Below are 20,447 nucleotides of genomic sequence, written 5' to 3'. Positions count from 1 at the left end.
TCTTCACAAAGCAAATGTTTTTATCTTGACTCATACCTGTAATCTCCACCTATATGATCTGAGGATCACAGTTTGAAGCCAGCCCAGGCAGGACAAATCCATGAGACTCTTAGCTTCAATTGATCACACACACACACACACACACACACACACGCACGCACACACACACACACACACACACACACACAAGTTCAGAGGTAGAACTGTGGCTAAAGTGGTAGAGTTCCAGCTTTGAATGTAAAAGCTCAGAAACAATGTCCAGGTACTGAGTTCAAGTCCCAGTATTTACCACACCCCACACCCCACTAACACACACATACATAAAAAAATTATAATTGGCATAGTTCCAAATTACAGAACTCTATCACACCTGACACTTCCCTGAGGTTACAAATGGGTAAACTGAGGTATGGCCAGGAATTACACACACCGTCTCACTCGATACTCACCCACCACGATGAAGTAAGTGTTATTATTACCTTGGTTTTAGACACAAGAATACCAAGACCAGAGACATGAAGGCACTCGCTCAAGGCCACACAGCAGGTGCACGCCCTGGGTTCCTTTGGGTTATATGGTTTATGGCCTGGCATAGCTCAACTGGCATTCAGGATTTCAGAATCCCTACTGAGGCCTCCATGGTCTTGGCAGATGGATTAGCTTGCTGGTGTGAGGGCTAAGTTTAGTTGTTGTGTGTGTGTGTGTGTGTGCATGTTTTATGTGGTGGTTTGTTTTAAAGTAGGATATTCTTTCTTGCACATCCTACCATCTAAATGAGACTGGATGAAGTGATTCACGGAGAAAGCATCCATACCTGCTCCCCTGTGGGAAGGGAGAAAACTTCCGGGGAGGCCAGAGTCCCTTGTCCGAGTGAGGCGAGGTAGACTTCAGCAGCTTCCCGCTGTCTCCCAGAGTCCTCATCCAGAAAATCGACAGGGTAGATACCTACCAGGGAAAAGCAAGCCAGAAGGCTCTTAGTCCAAGTTTTTTCATACAGGAAAAGTCACTTCTTGATTAAAACAACAACAAAAAGAAAACCAAAAGGGCACTGTGACTCAAGTGGTAGAGCAAAAACAGCTCAGGGACAGCACCTAGGTCCTGAGTTCAAGTCTCCAAGCCTTAGGACTTACAAAAAAATAAACAAATAGGCTGTAAGGCCCAGAGCTAGCCTGGGCCAGAGAGATCTGGAAAGGAAGAGCCAAGAACATTCAGTTTCCTACAAAGAGAACATTCTGGAAACCTGGGATGGAGGGAGGATGAAAAAATCAGCAAGACAGAGTTAGGGTATTTGAGGCAAATCCCCCTCCCCATGGCAGGAGCCTTGGCTCCCCCTCCTTGGTTCCAGGAGAAAGAAACCCCCTTCCCTTTCTGAGCCCCAAATCTCAGGTCTGCCCCAGTAGTAAATGCCTCTGGAGCCATTGGCACATTTGCAGGGTCTGAACGGCTTGATGTGAACATGACATTTGGGGGTGTTTTTTTTCAAAGCCATAAAGTATGTAATCTTTTATGTGCAATGTGAAACGTTTTTTTTTTTTATTAGAAAGGGAGGCACAGCTGACAGGAAAATTTTCTGTCAAGTAGAAATCCCTTGCTCAACAAAACCTGCACTTAAGAATTCACTTTGGAGCACATCTTAGCTTATAATCACCACCCTTCTCCCCTCCAAAAAAATAAAAAATAAAACAGGAATAGTGGTATATCCAAAAGTCTTTCCAGGCAAAATGCTTGAATGATACAGGATCTTTGTCACAAAGTTCAAGTTCCCAAGACTACTGAACAGATGCTACAATCAGTCACTTCTTTACCAGCTGTCCTCTCACTCCCCTCACAGCTGGTCGGTCCCTGCTGGTGGGACAAGCAAGGCCTTTATCAGTATTATTTCCTTTTTTTTTTTCTTTTTGGTCCTCCAATGTAAACAGCAATGCCAATTAACAAAGCTCTTGAAGGGGTCAAATGATTCTCATTTAGTCAGACATAACTAATCTTTTGCCTTTCTTCCTTGACCACAAAGACTTAGGAACATCCTTTATTTTTTTTTCCTGGTTTGCAAAGCATACCTTTTCTCAGAGGGGACTGCTATTACAAAGAATATCAAGATGGCATTTTAAGTTTTACATTCCATACCCTTTACCAACTTGGCTGTTGCAGAAAACTAATCTCCAGTACAACTCCAAGACATTCGTGTTATTGGAAAATACTGGCTGTAACCATTTGGGTTTTTTTCCCCCAGTATGGGTTGTTTTTCTTTAGTTGTAGTATTAACAATTTTTCTCCTCTGGAGAATGTTGGGGGTTACACATTTTCCAGCCTACAATGAAAGTTCACATATGTTAGCTTGTTTGAAATTTTCCTCAACCTTCACAAAGCTAAGAAAGTGTCGTGCATTATCCCTACTTTCCAATATGGAAACAGAAGTTCAGAAAATGGAATTTAATAGAATAATGAAACCTACTTAAAAAAAAAAAAAGGTGTTTGAAGATACTTCATCCGAGAGACTAACAAGATGATTGACAATTACTCACCCACAACTATGGAAGCCAAGAGACAATGGTATTCTATTTTCATTACACTAAAGAAAAGTAAGTTTCATCCTCCATCTAGGAAAAAGTCAGTTACAGAGACTGAGATCTGAGGATTGTGGTTCAAAGCTCGCCTAGGGAGGAAATTCTGTGAGATTTTTTTTATCTCCCAAAAGCCAGAAGTGAAGCTACAGCCCAAGTGGTAGAGCACCAGCCTTGAAATAGTAAGCAGTCCCTCAGTTCAAGCCCCAGGAATGGCACCTCATTCACAGACACCCCCCCCACACACACACACACGCACAGAAAGATATACACACTATAGTAGAACTAAAGGCTACATAACACTGGCATGTAAGCTAGAAAGAAGTCAAGTGATAGTATTTTAAAGCCCTTAAATTATCCCAGACAAAATTAAAACTTGACTAATTTCAAAAAGAGTTAAATACACACATTACACTTTCAGACTTAGCCCTTAAAAGAAAAATGACATGATTATTAAACTTCAAAAAGGGAGACAGAAAAATAGAATTGGAGTGAGGATGGAGGTAACTTTAATTAATATAAAAGAAGGCACAATGAAAAGATGACCCATCAATAATCAAGTTTAATTGTTGCTTAAAAACAGATATTCATCAACAAATAGGCTTTTTCAGAACGACATATTTTGTTTTGTTTGTGTCTTTACACCAAATGCTTTTAAATATTTAAATATTTGCATTTAATATTCATGTCTTCTGAATAAAACACAAATACAGGAAGACCTTTCCTTCTGTATAGTTTTTTTAATTAAAAAATATTGTATGAGATGTTCTTTCAAAGAGCCCAGATGTGGATATACATTATACAAACCGGTTCTAACACACACACACACACTCAACAGTCCCCCAAGGAACAGCATCATATTAAGTCATACTTGGACTGGGGACCATTATTGTAAGAAGTTGTTTTTTTGTTAGTTATGGCAGTACTGGGATTTGAACTCGGGTCCTGGACATTGTCCCTTGGGTTTTTTTTCCCTCTAAGGGTTTTCCCTCTCCCACTTGAACCACATCTCAACTTCCAGCTTCTTTGTTGGAGATAAAGGGTCCATGGACTTTTCTGCCTGAGCTAGCTTTGAACCATAAGCCTCAGCTCTCAGCCTTCCGAGTAGCTAGGATTGCAGGCGTGAGACACCAGCACCTACCTTTGCCCTGAAAGTTCAATGTCACAAAACCCAAACGTTTTCCTAGAACTTCCCAGGGCTGAACCACAATGCCCATCAGAGGAGAGAGACAAGGGCGAATGGCAGCCAGTCGGTCACCAAACCAAACTAACTTCACCAAGGTCAGAGAGACAGGCCTGGCCAAGCTCTGCTCATTCTCTGCCAGGCCACCCCTGGTCCCTGGGAGAAACGAAAGGACAGCAGCTCCTCTCCCCAACATGGTGCTGTGCGATCGATCACACAGAAGTCTAGACTGTATGCTGTGTGGAATCACGAGAGAATGGGCAAAGACCCTGAGGCCATTAAGCGAAAACACACTGTGCCCCCCACCATACTGTATATAGATATATATGTATTACATATATATAATGTATGTATTTCAATGATTTCAGTTGAGTACTGGTGGCCCAGGCCTCTCATCCCAGCTATTCAGGAACCTGAGATTGTAGTTCAAAGCCAGTCCAGGCAGAACACTCTATGAGACTCTTACCTACAATTAACCAATAAAGAACCAGAAGTGAAACTATGGCTCAAGTGATAGAGCACTGGCCTTGAGCAAGAAAACGAAGGGACAGAGCCCAGGCTCTGGATTCAAGCCCCAGGACTGACACGGAAAAGAAAGGGGAAAAAAAGAAGAAGAAAAGAAAAATCTGAGGGCTGTAACAGGACTGGACTGCGTGGGCCTTTTTTCTTTCTTTCCATTATACTTTAAGCTGAAATGACAGCAACAGATGGTCTCGGGGAACCTAAGAAGAGTTTCCGTATCGGGAAAATTAAAAACATATAGACGCTCTGGAGAGAGAGGGGAGGGCAGGGGAGGAGGGAGGGAGAGAAAGAGAATGAAGATGGATACTGTGCATGTCAGAACAATGTGAATTATTAGGGGCCACCATAATACTCGGATAATACCCCTCTACCAAACCAGACAGTGACATTGAGGAACTTTCCATAGACACATACCTTTCCTCTGTATTTCAGCTAGAGCCAAGTAGGGACTTGATGCAGTCTGACCTAAAAGCCCAATGCTTCATTTCATGCTTCTTTGCTAAAAGCGATCGAAATTCCCTGTTGATTTGTTCAAGCTGGTCTTTGGAAATCCGCTATCAAAGTTCGGGCAATTGATTCAACTATGCAAAACTCCAATCCGGGAGTAAGACCATCAGCATGTGACTGCTGTGTGCCACCCCAGGAGACCCCAGGAAACCCCAGGAAAGGGGGGGGGGCTCTCCCATCATCCCAGCTATTCAGGAGGCTGAGATCTGAGGATTAAGGTTCAAAGCCAGCTAGGGCAGGAAAGTCCATGATGCGTTTATCTCCAATTAACTACCCAAAAAATTCAGAAGTGGAGCTGTGGCTCAAGTGGTAGAGCACCAGACTTGAGAAACAACAACAACAAAGCAAGCCGTTTTCTTTTCTTGTCCCAATTCTCCACCTTATAGACAAGAAACAACACTTACTATGCCAGAGCCATTTGAATGAACTTTCTAGAAACAAAACAAAACACACATTCAAAGCGAGAAGGGAAGAGGAAGTGCCTGTGCTCTCCACATAGCAAATAAACTCTTCCTTCCTGCTGCGGGGGTGAACCGAGTGGCCCCTGCGAAAAGTGGGTCCAGGCCCCTCCTCTCTCCCACCCGCCAGAAGGAGCAGTCTCTGGGCCCGGGCTTTGGTGGGGGATGTGTGGCCTTTGGCAGGAGCCAGTGAGCTTGCTGTCCCCGGTTCTGTCCCTTACAGAGAGGAAGGACAGAGATCATGGCTGACTTGAGGCCTGAACTCTTGGGGTACAGGCGCGGAGACAGTGGGGAGCCTTCTGCCTTGTCTCAGGAGGCAGAGTGGGCACTCTGCCCCTGTCTGGGTGCCCCCACTTTGGCCCCCTGATTTTGGCCCAGTGACTTTTCCCCCTGGGAAACTGCATCTGTTCTGAGGAGTTCTGGGGAGACCTCCCCCCCACTTCCTCCCGCATGACTGGAGTTGGGGTGCTGACTCTGCCCGGTTCTGAGGCCCCCCATGTCACAGATGAGGGTACCGAGGAGCTGGGCGCAAGGGGAGGGTGGTGCCAGGGGCGCAGGCCCTGTGTCCGCGGGGTGTCAGGGAAGCTGTGGTCCAAACCTGGGGGCCAGGGTTCAAGTCGTTCCCCCACGCTGCGGCACCCCAATATCCTGCCCCCGGCCCCCACCCCTGGGGATGGGGCGACAGGTGCGCACCCCCCTCCCTCTCAAGGCTCCCTCTTGTTTACCATCTCGGTTTACATCCCAGCCATGGAAACCCGAGACCGGGCGCGGGCGGTGACTGCAGGGACAGTCAGTGGGGGGGACAGTCGGGGGGACAGGTGGAGGACAGGTGGGGGACAGGTGGGGGACAGGTGGGGGGACAGGTGGCCGCAGACTCAGGTCCTCTTACCTGTCTCCATGCTCCCGTCCAGCGACAACGCACCGCGCCCTGGAGCCCCGATGGTCCCTCAGCAGCCTCTCCTCTCCCCCGGGGCTCCCTGCCCTGCTCTCCTCCCCACTCCTCACCCCACCCAACCACACCCAGGGTCCCGCAGTCCTTGCCAGCCTGCCCACCGGCTCTGCCTCCCTGTCCTCCAAAGACCAATGATTCCGAATATCAGAGAATTTTACACACAGGGGCAACGCCTGCAGCCCTGGTGTCTCCACCTCCTATTTCTGTGGCTATGGCCTATCATTCTTCTCCCACCCCTCCCTATCATCTATCTATCATCAATTTATCTGTCTGTCTTATCTATCATCTATCCATCATCTACATATATCCACCTATTATCCACCCATCTATTTGTCTGGCCTGTCTGTCTGTCTATCTATCTATCTATCTATCTATCTATCTATCTGTCTGTCTGTCTGTCTGTCTGTCTGTCTGTCTGTCTGTCTGTCTGTCTATCTATCTATCTATCTATCTATCTATCTATCTATCTATCTATCTATCTATCTATCCGTCTGTCCTATCTGTCATCTCTATCCATCCTCTCCCTATTTACCTATGTATTCATCTTGCAGTACACTTCCTATTTTCTTCCTTTGTTTGGTTTTGGTTTGGGTTGTTGGTTTGTATTTTTCCCCTTTTTGAAGTTAGTGGGGTTTGAACTCAGGGCCTCATGCACGACCAGCTGCTGTGCTTCTGTGGAGATAACCCTCCAGCCCCTTTTCCATTCTGGTTTGTGTTTTGCTTAGGTAGGATCTCACGAATTTGCCTCCAGGATCAGGCTTGGACCCAGATCCTCTTTTACCTATGCTTCCTTTGTAGATGAGATCACAGACACCCCTTTCCTTGTGTGGCTAGAAATGAAAAAATAAAATAAAATAAAAAAAACAGAATCATTTGCAACAACTCCTTTGAAAAATGTACATGGATGAAAGACAATGCATACCAGAACAACAGTAACCACTCATGACATTACAGTGACAAGATGCCGTGATAAACTCACAGCTCCATTCCTTGTGGTCAGCGTAAAATAAAATAAAATCAACACCCACCCTACTGATTTCTGCAGTAACTAGGGGCAGGCAGCTTGGACAGACCCACATCCCAGCCAGGACAGAAAAAGACTGCCCCAAATTCCATTCCTCTCCTCTCCTTGGAACAAAGTACCATTTAAAACACAGGAGTTGTTGAGTTCTAGAGTTTTCCATCTCATGTTTTCAGCTCATCATTGACTGTGGGTAACTGAAAACCATGAGTGAGGTTGGACTAATAAAACCTGTTTACTCAGGTTAACTGGAAATGAATCTGGAATCCAGTACCATGAAATCACCCTACCAACACCATATCACTGCCGGTCCTTATGGGAGAAATTTTACAGTTCAATGCACGATTTTGCAAACAACAGCCAGGACACTGTCTCACCCCCTCCCAACCCATTTTTCTGTTTGTCCACAGCTTGGAAATTAAAAAAATAAAAAAGTTCTTACGCCTGCCAATAGCTGAGAGAAAAACCAAAAGCATGTTGTGTCATGTTATTATGAGATAGAGTTCTAAATTCAGCCACTATACATAATGATTGAAACACGGCCACGCCCACTGATTTACATGCTGTCTGTCACCCGTGGCTGCTTGCCTGCTCTTATTGTCTGGGTAGAAAGGAATCAATGGAGGAGTTTAGACAGTCCTTGCTTTAACTAGAAGCAATTTGCCTATGGGTGATAACTCTGATCTTAGAGATAAACTAGGGTGTCAGAAGCAGAGGTGGTTGGCACACACACAAAAAATATTTAATTATATTACCATTATCTTTTTACTACATTACCATTATCTTTATATATTATATTATATTACCATTACCTTTGAAACCACAAGTGGCTAGGTTTATTTTTTGCTGGGGGGGCGGAGAATGGCTGATTTATTTCCCCCCACCTCCCAAAGAAATTTGAGCAGTTTGATTCACTTTCCTCCATGTCAACTCTACCAAAATAGGTCTCCTTTAAAGAGCTGTTTGTGTCAGAAATAATAAACAAACCCCTTTAATCCCTTTGCCTGCTTTTAGCAGGAAGTTGACACTTGCCAGTAAGGAATTTTAAACAAATCCTACCATGTTTTATGACTGGCTCAACTCAGGAACTTGTTGAGGGCTTGAGATCACACATTCTTGGCAGCCAGCATTGGCCATCCCTGATGAGAACACGTGTGGCTCTCTGGTTTGCTTTCCGGTTCGCTAAGGCGGGGCAGGGGTGTCACACCTTAACCTCTTAATCCTGGAGTCAAAGAGGATTCCAAATATTTTCCTCCACAGACTCTAACTTGTAAAGGAGAGCACGACGTTTCCTGTGAAATAAAACATCTCCCTCCCGTGGTCTTCGTTCTCAGGCTCACGGTATTTTACCAGCTTGATGACAATGTCTGGCCTCAACAGTTGTTAGAGACCATTTGTTTTAACAATGGAAAAAAGAGAGAAGAAATAAAAATACAGATGGCAGGCCTCAAAAACCCATCCTTCTCTGAGCTGTTTTCATTTTACAGAGTGAGAACGAACATGGTAGAGAATTTATTTTTTTCCAAGTGGGGAAAAATACAATAGGAGATGTGTCATAATGGCTAAGTAAAAATATTTTGTATCTTTTGGAGTTTTTTTTTTCCAATTCAAAATTAAAGAAATCTTCAGAGAACAAGGAAAGTGTCAATGAATTATGGAAAAGTGAAAACTCCAGGACACATTCCATTTACAGCTTATTGTCAATTAAAAAAAAAAAACAAATAAGGCCTAGTATGATAGTATATGCCTGAGTCTCAGCTTTTCAGGAGGTGGAAGAGAATCATTTGAGTCTAGGAATTTGGAGCCAGCCAGAACAACACTATCTAAATAATAATAATAATAATAATAATAATAATAATTACAAAAGCATCATCAGGAAAATGGTATTGTTCAAAATACACAGTTTTAAGAACCTTACTTATAATCCCAAACTGATCCTAGAAGCCAAGTTTGCAGCCACTTATACAGGCAGGCATTTCATAATGACCAGATTTTTATTTATAATGGCCCTTTAGGTAAATGCTACCGACCAACAGAACCCCTCAGACACCTTCTATCCACACAAGAGACTGTCTGGAACGTCTCTCAAGCTTGAGTTTGTCATGCTCTTTAATTTCAGAATAAAACATCATGCTGAGCCCAGGACTCTCAGCTCCTAACTGAAGCAGGCTTCAGCCTAGGGGTGTGGGGAGGTGGAGAGGGAGCTGGCCAGTGGACAGTGAGGGCAAAAGGGCCATTTCCCTGGGGATCTCCACCATCTAGGAACGTGATCACACCCCACCCAGGGCCAACGAAAGGGAGGAGACAGCAGTGTGGAATCCCAGGGTCCTAGACCCAGTGGGATGTAGTTCTTAGCAGTGAACCAATTAAGAGAAACCCTCTATCTCAGATAGATAGATAGATAGATAGATAGATAGATAGATAGATAGATAGATAGACAGACAGATAGATAGGGCTAATTAATTAAGTAGTGGAAGCCACACCATGTATTCCTCTCTGATGGAGCTCATGGAACTTTCTAGAAACAGGTTGGCCATGCTAAAACTGTTATGTGAACTCCCCTGAATGAAATTCTTAGGTCCTTGCCTGGATGGACAAAGAGAATTCTGCGTCCTGTTTCCTCTTACGTCTCGGCTTTGGGAAACTCTTCTTTGGAAAGCCAGGGGCCGGCAGTACACCACTGTGGTCCTACAGACTAGTGGAAGTTTGAGGTTAGAAGATGACAGTTGAGGCAGAAAAACTCCCTGGGAGAACCCATCTCGGGGGAAAATGCAGCGCGTGATGGCACATGCCCGTCACCTCTGCGATGGAGGGAAGTGAAAAATACAATCTCATGATCCCGGCAAGCGATGGGATGAGACATAACCAGAACAAAGGGGGGCTGGAGAACTGGCTCAGTGGTAAAGCACCTACCTAGCAAGCTCCAAGTTCAAACTCCAGTACCACCAGGAAGGATTCTCTTTAATTTTTTTTTTAAAAAAAGGTATTTTATAGTATTTTCAAGGTAGAGATGTTTCCTAAAGGAAGGCAGGTGGGTTCCTTCAAATCAGGGGACTCTCCTGAACTGTGGGGCCTGCGAATGGTGGCTTATGGGTATAGTGGAAGAACTTTCCACAGATGGAGGTGGGGATGATGAGAAGCCCCGGGGGACACCAGCAGACCTTCCAGGACCCCAGCTGGTAAGCCCCAGCTTTTCACCATTGTTCTTGGGGGTCACTGCCCCAGATACCACTCAGAGCCCCATTTCACAGGACAAGCAAACAGGCATCTGGAGGTTAACAGGTCCCAGGAAATCGTAGCTTCTCAGTATCAAATGCTTGCAATCAATACTTTAAAAAGAGGGGGTTTCCAGGCACCTCTAACTGTTGCCTGCCACCCTAGCTCCTCAGGAAGCCGAGATCTAAGGACTGAGGTTCATACTGAACGGGAAATTTCGTGAGACTCTAATCTCTAATGCACCCCCCAAAAGCCAGAAGTGGAGCTATGGCTCAAGTGGCAAAGTGCTGACCTTGAGCACAAAAACTCAAGGATATGGCCCAGGCCAGGAGTTCAAATGCCAGTACCCACAAAGGAGGAAGTGTCCGTGTGGGACTGGTTCTCGGGCTCCCTCTTCTTCTTTTCATTATTTAGAGAATACTTTCTTAGTTTCTGTAATCAAACCCACATCGATAAGACCTTACATATTTAATATTCAATTTAACGTTTCTAGACAGATATGGATATCAAATTCTGTACAATGCCAACCAAACATGGTAAACTGGGAATTTCTGTCTCCCTCTCTGTCCACACTTTCTTTTGCCCTGTCCAACTGTCTGTCCTCTTTCCTCTTCTACCCTTTTCTCTTCTCCAACTCCTTCTTCATATATCTCACAGAATCTAATTCTAAAGCAACCAAACTGACAAGCAGACAAAACAAGAGACTGACAAATGAGAAGAGATGGGTTTGCAGAAGCAAAGAATTCCTTTTCTCCCATCCTGGGGGTACAGAGGTACAAATTTCAGTTCTAGATGTCCCGGCAAACTAGCACCCCCTATGTGGCCCATCTTTGAACAACAAGGTAAGCCACACCCCAGTGTCAAGTCCAACGAGCTCCTGGCCCTGCATCGTGGGCAAGCTATTTCTGTTGTCAGGGGCATCGCTTTACCTCCCTCCCCCTGGCCTGGAAATGGGGCTCCTTGGAGAGGCTGAGTCAAGCGCTTCTGCTGCCAGGGAGGTTGGAGGGGAAAGCGGGGTGCAGAGGGATCAGGAGGGACCCACACCCAGTGTGCCTGGCCCTGGGGCACTAAAGCTTCATGGAGCCGTCCCCCAGCTGCTGCGTGGTGGTGACTGGTAAGACTGTGCTTTCCCTGTGTGCCTGTTTTAAGACTGTGCATTTGCTAGAGTCATAAACGGCTGCTGGGGGGGGGGGAGGGGGGAGGCGTGGAATCGTGGCAGCTGCTGGTGCAACTCCAGAGGCGGCCTCAGGTCGGGGAGGGGGGGCAGCTTCCTGCTGCTGGGGTCCTCTGAAAAGCCATGTCTCCCTCCATGGCTCATTCCTGGCTAATCACTTGAGTGGCACACAGCACGCTGCCCACGTGGGGTCCAGGCTCAGGCCTTGTCTGTCCTTCAGGCCCCTGGGATGAAGGCCAAAGAAGGCACCTGCTGGCTCCAAGTCTGGAACCCAAAAGGCACAGGTGGCATTAGTGGGGTGCAGAGAAGGAGGACCAGGAGCTTCAGGAAGCTCAGCAACCCATCTCTAAGGACCCCAAAAGAACGCACAGACCCTGTCCCCCACCTCACCCCCATCTCTAATGACCCCAAAAGAACGCACAGACCCTGTCCCCACCTCACACCCCATCTCTAATGACCATACCCCAAAAGAACGCACAGACCCTGTCCCCACCTCACACCCCATCTCTAATGACCATACCCCAAAAGAACTGCACAGACCCTGCCCCCCACCTCACACCCCATCTCTAATGACCATACCCCAAAAGATTGCACAGACCCTGCCCCCCACCTCACACCCCATCTCTAATGACCATACCCCAAAAGAACGCACAGACCCTGTCCCCACCTCACACCCCATCTCTAATGACCATACCCCAAAAGAACGCACAGACCCTGTCCCCACCTCACACCCCATCTCTAATGACCATACCCCAAAAGAACTGCACAGACCCTGCCCCCCACCTCACACCCCATCTCTAATGACCATACCCCAAAAGATTGCACAGACCCTGCCCCCCACCTCACACCCCATCTCTAATGACCATACCCCAAAAGAACGCACAGACCCTGCCCCCACCTCACACCCCATCTCTAATGACCATACCCCAAAAGATTGCACAGACCCTGTCCCCCACCTCACACCCCAAAGGTCACCATGGAACAGGTAATAGCTGTTCTGTCCTGTCATCCAGCTTCCCTCCCAACCCTGCCCCCCGTGTCACATCTGGTCCCTGGGGGCTTGATCTCTCTTCACATGCGCTTTATTTTTAGTTAGCCACCAAAGCGCTCTGTTTATTTTTAGCTAGACACATTTAGCACATTTCAAGTTGTTCCCCCCCCCCACCTGCCCCTCAAATTGTGTTGAATGAAGGACACGGAAACGATGATGAGGATTCTCTCAGTTCTTTTCATTCAAAGTTCTGGTCTTCATCAAGCCAGACTGTACTGCAAACTGCTGACAGCAGGGAGGGGGGAGAGAAGGGGGGAGAGAGAGCACAAAAAAGAAAGAGGGAGGAAGGATGGAGGGAAGGAGGGAGGGAGGAAGTGTGCATATGTGTACACATACGTGTGTGTGTGTGTGTGTGTGTGTGTGTGTGTGCAATTTCATTCCACCCTTAGCTTCCTGGAACCACCACAATGACAGGTAACTCTGCCCTTATCACCAAACTCTTGAGACACTTCTCCCCGCCCTCCTGGCTACCACTAGGTGAGCAACCCTCAGTCTCCACAATTTGGGATCACACAGTGTGAATCCTTTGGCTTATTGTCCACACAACATCATTCTAGTATCGTTAACGGTTTTATTGAGATACTTAAAGTGAGACTTCTATCTCTAAGGAGCCACCAGGAAATGGAAAGTGGCATTATGATTCAAGTGCTCAAGCGCTAGCCTTAAGCAGAGAGAATTTCAACCACAAAATGTCTTCAGCAACCCCCAGAGAAACCCTACTTTCCACAAACCAACACACACCCCCAGGCCCTGGCAGTCAGGAGTTTGATTCCTGTCTCTGCAGGTGTGAACTGAAATGGAACCATGCAATATGGTGCCTTTTAGGATTGGCCTTTTTCCCTTGCCATGTTGTTCTTTTATAATCCGGTGCCCAGGCTTGATCTGGAGGCTGACATTCCACCACTAGAGCCACGACATCTCCGCTTCTGGCTTTTTGCTGGTAAAATGGAGATTCAGCGTCTCATCAACTTCTCTGCCCGGAGAGACGTTGAACCATGGTTCTCAGATCGAACATTTCTGAGTGGCTAGAATTACAGGCAGGCGCCACCATGGGTGGCATTGTTTTACCTTTCCAGTTGAGTCCCCAGACCCATCTTGAGTTCATTATTGGACCCTGTGTCCAATAATGAGGTAGAGGGGTCAGGGTTTCACCTGCCCATTGGACTGGGCGCCTCCACTCCAGTCTCTCCTTTCCCACACAGACAGATTTCTGGGTCCTCTGCCAGGCCTGCCTCTCATCACACATTTGTGCCCACATCCTGCCCTCCTCGCCTGGCAGTGGATGAGTACAGTCCTTTCCTTTTGGGGTCCCCCACTGAGGGTGCTAGAGAGGACACCCCCACACTGGCTAGGTTGCATGGGTTTTCTGGGGCTCTTAGTGGTGCTGCTACTCGGCTTGTGCCAACCTGGGGAATTGTTCACTGGCAGGTTTTGGGCCCTTTCGGCAGCACCTGGTGAATTCCAGCTGGGAGGCAGTGAAGGTAAGTCCTCAGAGACCTTCAGTCCCTCCCCTGGACCCCTGCTTTTCCCCAGAGAAGCTAAGCCAGAGCCTCGTGGGGGACAGGGGATTGGTGAGGGGACAGATCCCCCCAGGTCCCCTGGGATTCCAGGTCACTTTGGAGCATGGGTTAGTGACTCACCATCGGTGATGGGGGACCTTTCCAGAGCAGGCTCTGCTTCCCTTGGTCTCCCATGCTTCCCACCGCTTCTGGTTGTGGGGGCTTTGGGCTGGGTCGTGGCCGGCCTCCATTCCCTCATTGGCGAGTGGGAGAATGCTGGTTCAGATACTGCATACAGACTCTGAGTGTTGAGCATCCGCTCTTGAGCTTGGCTCTGCCGGGTGTATACTCTGCTCTGTCTCCTCCTCTCACCTTGTCCAAGTCAGGCCAACAAACCAAAACAAACAGGCAGCTCCAGCCACTGGTGGCTCACCCTTGTAATCCTAGCTACTCGGGAGGCTGACAGCTGAGGATCACGGGTTGAAGACAACCTGAGCAAGGAAAGCCCATGCATCTCTTATCTCCAACAAGCTACTCAGAAAAGGTTGGGAGTGGAGCATTGACTAGTGATAGAGCACTAACGTCGAGTGGAGGAAGCTTAGGGACGGCACCTAGGCCCTGAGTTCAAGCCCCAGGACCGGCACGCATGGATAAACTAAACACACAGTGCTGCAGGTCAGGTGTACCTCCTAAGGGTTCCCTTTCTGTTTAGGGGCAGCTGTGTGGGGTATTGCCTTGTGAATACGAGCCTGTGGTTTCTTGCTGGCAAAGGCAAGGCCCACTGGAGACCCTCTAGGGCTGGATGGAGCTTGCTTGCGGGGGGTTGGGGGGACTCCCCTCATCTCTGTCTCATCCTTCAGGAGCTCTCCAAGCTGGGCCTGGGGACACACCCAGAGTTAGAGCTCCACATTTTCCAGCTGCCTGTGGACTACAGGGAGGCAGAGCGGAGGGTTACCAGCATCTGGAAAGATTTTCACCCCCAGGTGAGGGACAGGGAATGCTATAGTGGGCACAGGAAGCTAATGAAAGGCGCAGGGCCTGTGGGTTTGCTGGAACTCACTCCAGGCTCAAGGGCTGGAGTTTGCCTTGTCCTACCAAGAAATGGAGTTATGGCTCCCCAAAACTGATGAGACTCTTCTTAACATCCCTCCCAAAAATATCACATAAGAAACTTCATAAAACATCTGCAACCAAGCTTGCCTGCCGCCATGTCACAAAAAATCGAGATTAAACCATTCCACAGCTATTTTTTTAAAAAAAGGATCAGTTATCTCAAATAAATCCTAATACAACTCTATCAAACTGTTACGACCTTCCTTTACAAAAGTTTTATTACAAAGGTGTCGAATGCCACTAAAATGCTAAGCTTGTCCTCTGGGTGGCCTTCCTGACTCCTTCAAAAAGAGAATGTTTGGAAATATCAACATATTTAAATATACATGCAATGTGGTTTCTATTCAGCTCCACGAGCCCAGCTGCTTTGGCTCTGGTTACACGAATTGGGATGCACAGGCAGGGGTTGAGGTGGGGTGGGGTGAGGTTGGGTTCATGATTGATTTATGGCTGGCTTTGCTGACCTCCTTTCCTGTACAGCTTGTCGTGCACGTGGGTGTGGACAGCTCTGCCAAGGTGATCTTTCTGGAACAATGTGGAAAGAACCGAGGCTATAAGGATGCTGACATCCGAGGTTTCCAGCCAGAAGACAGCGTGTGTCTCGTAGGTGGCCCGGAAGCCATTTCATCAGTGGTCAACATGAAGGCAATTTGCAGGCGTGTGGCAGTGGAGGACGTGGAGGTGGCTTTTTCTGGAGACACAGGGAGGTAGGGACGGTGAAAGTGTCAGGGCACTGAGTTGCTAGGACTGGGGGACAGGACTTCAGAGCCCTTCTCCTATTGTGGTAAGCTGGTGACTTGTTCACAAGGTATCCCCAACAGTCATTCTTCTTTGTTTCACAAACCCCTCTTGTCCCTAACCTCGGTTTGGGAATGTTTTTTGTCATAGGAGAAGAGATAAAAAGACAGGGTTTCAGAACCATGCGTAGTTTATGAAGGCTTTCTTAATTTTCTTTGTGGAGGGACCAAAGTTAGGAGTTAATAATGCAGCTTTATACCCAAGTAAAGACTCCTTTAATTTGCATCTCTGCACTCTAGGTACCCCAGTTCTTCTCTCCAAGGAATATATGAACAAATGACCCAATGAAGACCCAAATGAGGGAGGAAAGAAGGGAGGGAAGGAGTCCCAAGGGCAGATGTATTTGAACTAGTTGACTAGAAATAGTCTTTTCTGTCTTGGCTATTTGTTGAATATAAAACCCTGGGACCAGGAATCAGTGTGTGTGTGCGTGCGTGCGTGCGTGTGTGTGTGTGTGTGTGTGTGTCTGGCCCTTTCCATGGGCTTTCTGGGCAGAATCAAATGTTATTCTCCCTGAGTAGTGATCCCCTATCTTCAGGCCTTGTAAACATGGCCTGGGTGTCTGGGAAGTCACCCGGCCTTCCTTGTGGTTGCAGATACGTCTGTGATTACATCTACTACTCATCCCTCCATCATGGAAATGGGCACGCAGCTCTTATCCACATCCCTCCGCTGTCTGCCAGGCTTCCGGCCAGCCTGCTGGGAAGAGCTTTGCAAGTTATCATCCAGAAAATGCTGGAAGAGAATGAGGAAAAGCCCGAGCTCCAAGCCTGCTAGGCAGAGAAGTGGAAGCACACGGATTGCAGCCGAAGGGAACCAATGGCAGGAGAGTGTCCTTTAGAGGAAATTCAGTGACCCCATCCTGTGTGCAGATTTGGGGCTGTGGGATGCTTTTGAAGAATCATCTATAACACACATTCAGTGGAGGGGAAATTTTCCTTTTTCCATTCTAAATTAGCCCAAGAAAAATTACATGAATAAATAAATGAATGAAAAATAAATGAATAAATACTAGAGTAAGCCGGTGCTGGCGGCTCACACCTGTAATCTTGGCTCATCAGGAGGCTGAGAACTAAGGATCGCAATTCAAAGCCAGTCTGGGAAGGAAAGCCCATGAAACTTATCTCCAGTGAATTGCCAGAAAACCAGAGAGGAGCTGTTGCTTAAAGTAGTAGCCTTGAGGAAAAGATCTCAGGGACAGTGACCAGGCCCCAAGTTCAAGCCCCCAAACTGACAATCCCCCCCCCCGCTAACTTCAGTTATGTTGTGACCCAAACCTGTTTTTGTAGAGGCTGAAAAAAATAAAAAAAAAAAACTAAAAACAAAAGCAAAAATCAGACATGGTCGTAATACCAGAAACCTTCATTCCTGGAGCCCAGCTTGCTGGCTGGAGCACTTTCTTCTCCTCCCCCATGTTAACTAGACAGGCTTCCTCTTCCTTCTCGCCCCCAGCCTCCATTCAGCTGACATAAGTCCAAGAGTCATGGCACTTTGGCTGGTTATTTTGGAGATGAGTCTCATGGATGTATCTTCTTGGGATGGCTTTGAACCACGATCCTCAACTCTCAGCTTCTGGAAGTAGCTAGGATGACAGGCCAGAGCCTTGAGCACCAGGCAGGGATTTCTTGTTGTGTTAGTGTGGACGCATCACTCCCATTTTCCACTTCATGGCCTGAATCCATTTACTGTTTTAAGAAAAAGAGAAAGTACAAACTAGTAACCTAAGGATGAGGGCTTGCGATGGAACTCAGCAGCAGGAAAGCCCTTGCCCAGAAATCAAACCCCAAACCAATCAAAGGACTGGGGTAGACCTTGCCTGCTTCACTCCTGCACTAGCCATGGACTCGCCAGGCCTCAACTACCTGCATGGTCTGCAGACACAGAATCAGCCTAAGCATGGAAACAAGACTTCCCTGTTATCTAGGGAAGGTCCCTGGACACTCAGTGACAAAGAATGGAAACCCTGGGACTAGAGAGAATATCCCTGGCCATGTGCTAGTGGCTCATGCCTGTCATCCTAACCACTCAGGAGGCTGAGATCTGAGGACTGTAGTTCAAAGCCAGCCTTGGCAAGAAAGTCTGTAGGACTCTTATGTCCAATGAACTACCAGAAAACCAGAAGTGGAGCTGTGGCTCAAGGTGGTAGAGCACTAGCCTTGACCAAAAGAAGCTCAGGGACAGCGCCCCAGCTCCAAGTTGAAGCTCCAGAACTGCGAAAGAAAGAAAAAGAAAGAGAGAGAGAGAGAGAGAGAGAGAGAGAGAGAGAGAGAGAGAGAGAGAGAGAGAGAGAGAGAGAAAGAAAAGGAAAAAAAAAGGAAAGAAGCCTTCTGCTGTCATACCCAAATACCTGTAAGACTCGCCAGGGGCCCCCGACTTATGTCTACTGCATACAGATTGCAATTTAGTTCTTCAACTGATGGCCCTGATGGACGGAGTCTAATTTTCCACAGTAGATGCTCAGCATGTGTTGGCCAGTGTTATGCTCCTGGCCGCATCCAAGGCATCTTTGGTTTGATTCTCCAGCATTCACAGCTCGTCGTCTTCTTGTCTTATAACCTATCCTCCCCAATCCCCAGGACAAAGATGCTGATGTGTAGAAGACTGGTTTCTGGGAGCAGGCACGGATCACTGGCTGGACAGAGACTCACACATTGGAACACCTGAAATGACTACACCCTGACCTGGGCATTTCTGGTTCTTCCTGGCACCCGTTAGGGCAGTCTCATTAGTTAAGAAAGTACCAATAAGGCCCCAGAATCAGGAACATATATAGCCCCTGGACCCAAGTGTCATACAGATGGCAAATACTAGGCCTGTTTTTTGTCACCTGAAGATATGTGGTGGGCGGGGGGAGGGGAGGGCATCAGTTAAAATTGAAGCACAAGTCTCTGTACATTATACATTCAAGTTTTCTTCCAGCAGTTAAGATTAGGCCTTGGCACAGAGGGCCCTTCTAAGCCATACATGTGCCGCACCTAGACCCTGCCACAGAAACAGGGCGACAATTTCAGGAAAGAAAAATGCAACAAAACTGGAGACAGAAAAAAATGCATACAGAATTCATTTATTTAACTTAAACCATGTAGTACTTGAACTAACTAGAAAAAAGCAGAGTAAGAGAAACTAAAATCGCCTTAGCTTCAGCCATTCAAAATAGACAAAAGTTTTTTTTTCCTTCTTAATGTAAAGAATCCAGAGTATATCGCAGTAACAGGAATAAATTCTTACAACAGAATATACAAAAAAACATTTTGAAAATTTTTTTATCTACTCATTTTTTATATAAACAGAATTTTTAGGAATAATTTATACACAGAAAATCATTTTATGTAACAAATTGGCCTTGTTTAATACCATTTTTTTCTTTTTTTTAAAACTTTTTCTTAAAAAAATCTTTTTTTTAAAACAAGAAAACTCAGAAAATGAAATATCTGCGATGTATCCATTCCATCGCTACTTCTAGTTTGATTTTTTTTCTTTTTTCTTTTTTGTTTTTAAATCCCAGAGGTAGACAAACTCTGGCAAAGCTTTCCTCCCAACCTCACTGGTTCGGGAAGTGGACAGGTGGATTTGCCAGGCATTAGCCACCTTGGACTTTCTATACAATGCCAAATGTCCAAATGAGAACATTTCAAACCAGAACCACAAGGTTTCTGGACTTTTCTCATATGGACCGCAAAAGTTCCAGATTGTTAGAACAAGAGACATGGCTCAAGTGGTAGAATACCAGCATTGAGCCCCCCCACCCCCAAAAAAGAGAAAGTTCCAGATGTTTCCAATAAGAAGCATTCAGTGGAGTTGTACAGACACAGCCCATAGAGTCATGGGGGAGCCCAAGACAGAAGATTCAACTTCTAACTTAAAAAATACAAAGTGAATCATGTTGTACTTTGTTTTTATTAAAAGGGAGATTTTTGTTCTGTATTGGGAAAAAAATAATTACATATCCTTAGTGTTCTGCCATAAATAAAAAGTAAATGAGGTCTCTTCCTTGTTGGAACAGGGCAGTCACATGACAGGAGACATTTCAGTGGATGGCCTGTGTGTTCTAGAATGTTCTGGTGCTCTCTGTCAAATCATCCACTGGGTCCCTGAAGTCTTTCCATTTCCATGGCATTGCAGAACAAGGATTATCATCAGATGCCAAACAGTGTTGTACCTTGTAAGGCGACCACACCTCTGCTACCGTCAGTGAGGTTGTTCCTTCTATTTGTTGAAAGTTGCTACACTCCAAAGGGAAATGGCCAGGAAAAGAAGATCTTCTTCCTAAACAGAAGGTCCTAGAAGACCAAGATACTGAAGATACAGAACTACTTTTGAAATCATCATCATTCCTTTTGTTATTAAACTGGGGTAATAAAGCATGGAGGGGTGGTTAAGAAAAGAGAATGA

The 20,447-nt window shown here is 46.4% G+C and overlaps 1 protein-coding gene across 1 annotated transcript; it reads left to right on the top strand.

Annotated features, from left to right (window-relative positions):
* Window positions 1-11,497: 11,497 nt before the first annotated feature.
* Window positions 11,498-16,887, top strand: Pgpep1l (pyroglutamyl-peptidase I like). Its single transcript, XM_090321445.1, has 5 exons — window positions 11,498-11,534; window positions 14,074-14,126; window positions 15,005-15,127; window positions 15,738-15,964; window positions 16,652-16,887. The coding sequence occupies exons 1-5, from the start codon at window positions 11,498-11,500 to the stop codon at window positions 16,830-16,832; spliced, it is 621 nt and encodes a 206-aa protein (XP_090177571.1). The 3' UTR covers window positions 16,833-16,887.
* The last annotated feature ends 3,560 nt before the right edge of the window (window positions 16,888-20,447 follow it).

Source organism: Megascapheus bottae, chromosome 30 (assembly GCF_031878675.1).
Source record: "Megascapheus bottae isolate mThoBot1 chromosome 30, mThoBot2.hap1, whole genome shotgun sequence".
NCBI lineage: Eukaryota > Metazoa > Chordata > Mammalia > Rodentia > Geomyidae > Megascapheus > Megascapheus bottae.
Note: the sequence above shows the minus strand (reverse complement) of the source record. Positions and strands in the feature narration are given on the sequence as shown.

What these genes read in the sequence shown, in the direction of transcription:
- Pgpep1l (XM_090321445.1), top strand. Translation starts at nt 11,498, where the DNA reads ATGGAGCCGTCCCCCAGCTGCTGCGTGGTGGTGACTG. An exon ending in CTGCTGCGTGGTGGTGACTG is followed by an intron (nt 11,535 to 14,073) that starts GTAAGACTGTGC and finishes GTTCACTGGCAG; the next exon opens with GTTTTGGGCCCTTTCGGCAG. An exon ending in GGAAAGATTTTCACCCCCAG is followed by an intron (nt 15,128 to 15,737) that starts GTGAGGGACAGG and finishes TTTCCTGTACAG; the next exon opens with CTTGTCGTGCACGTGGGTGT.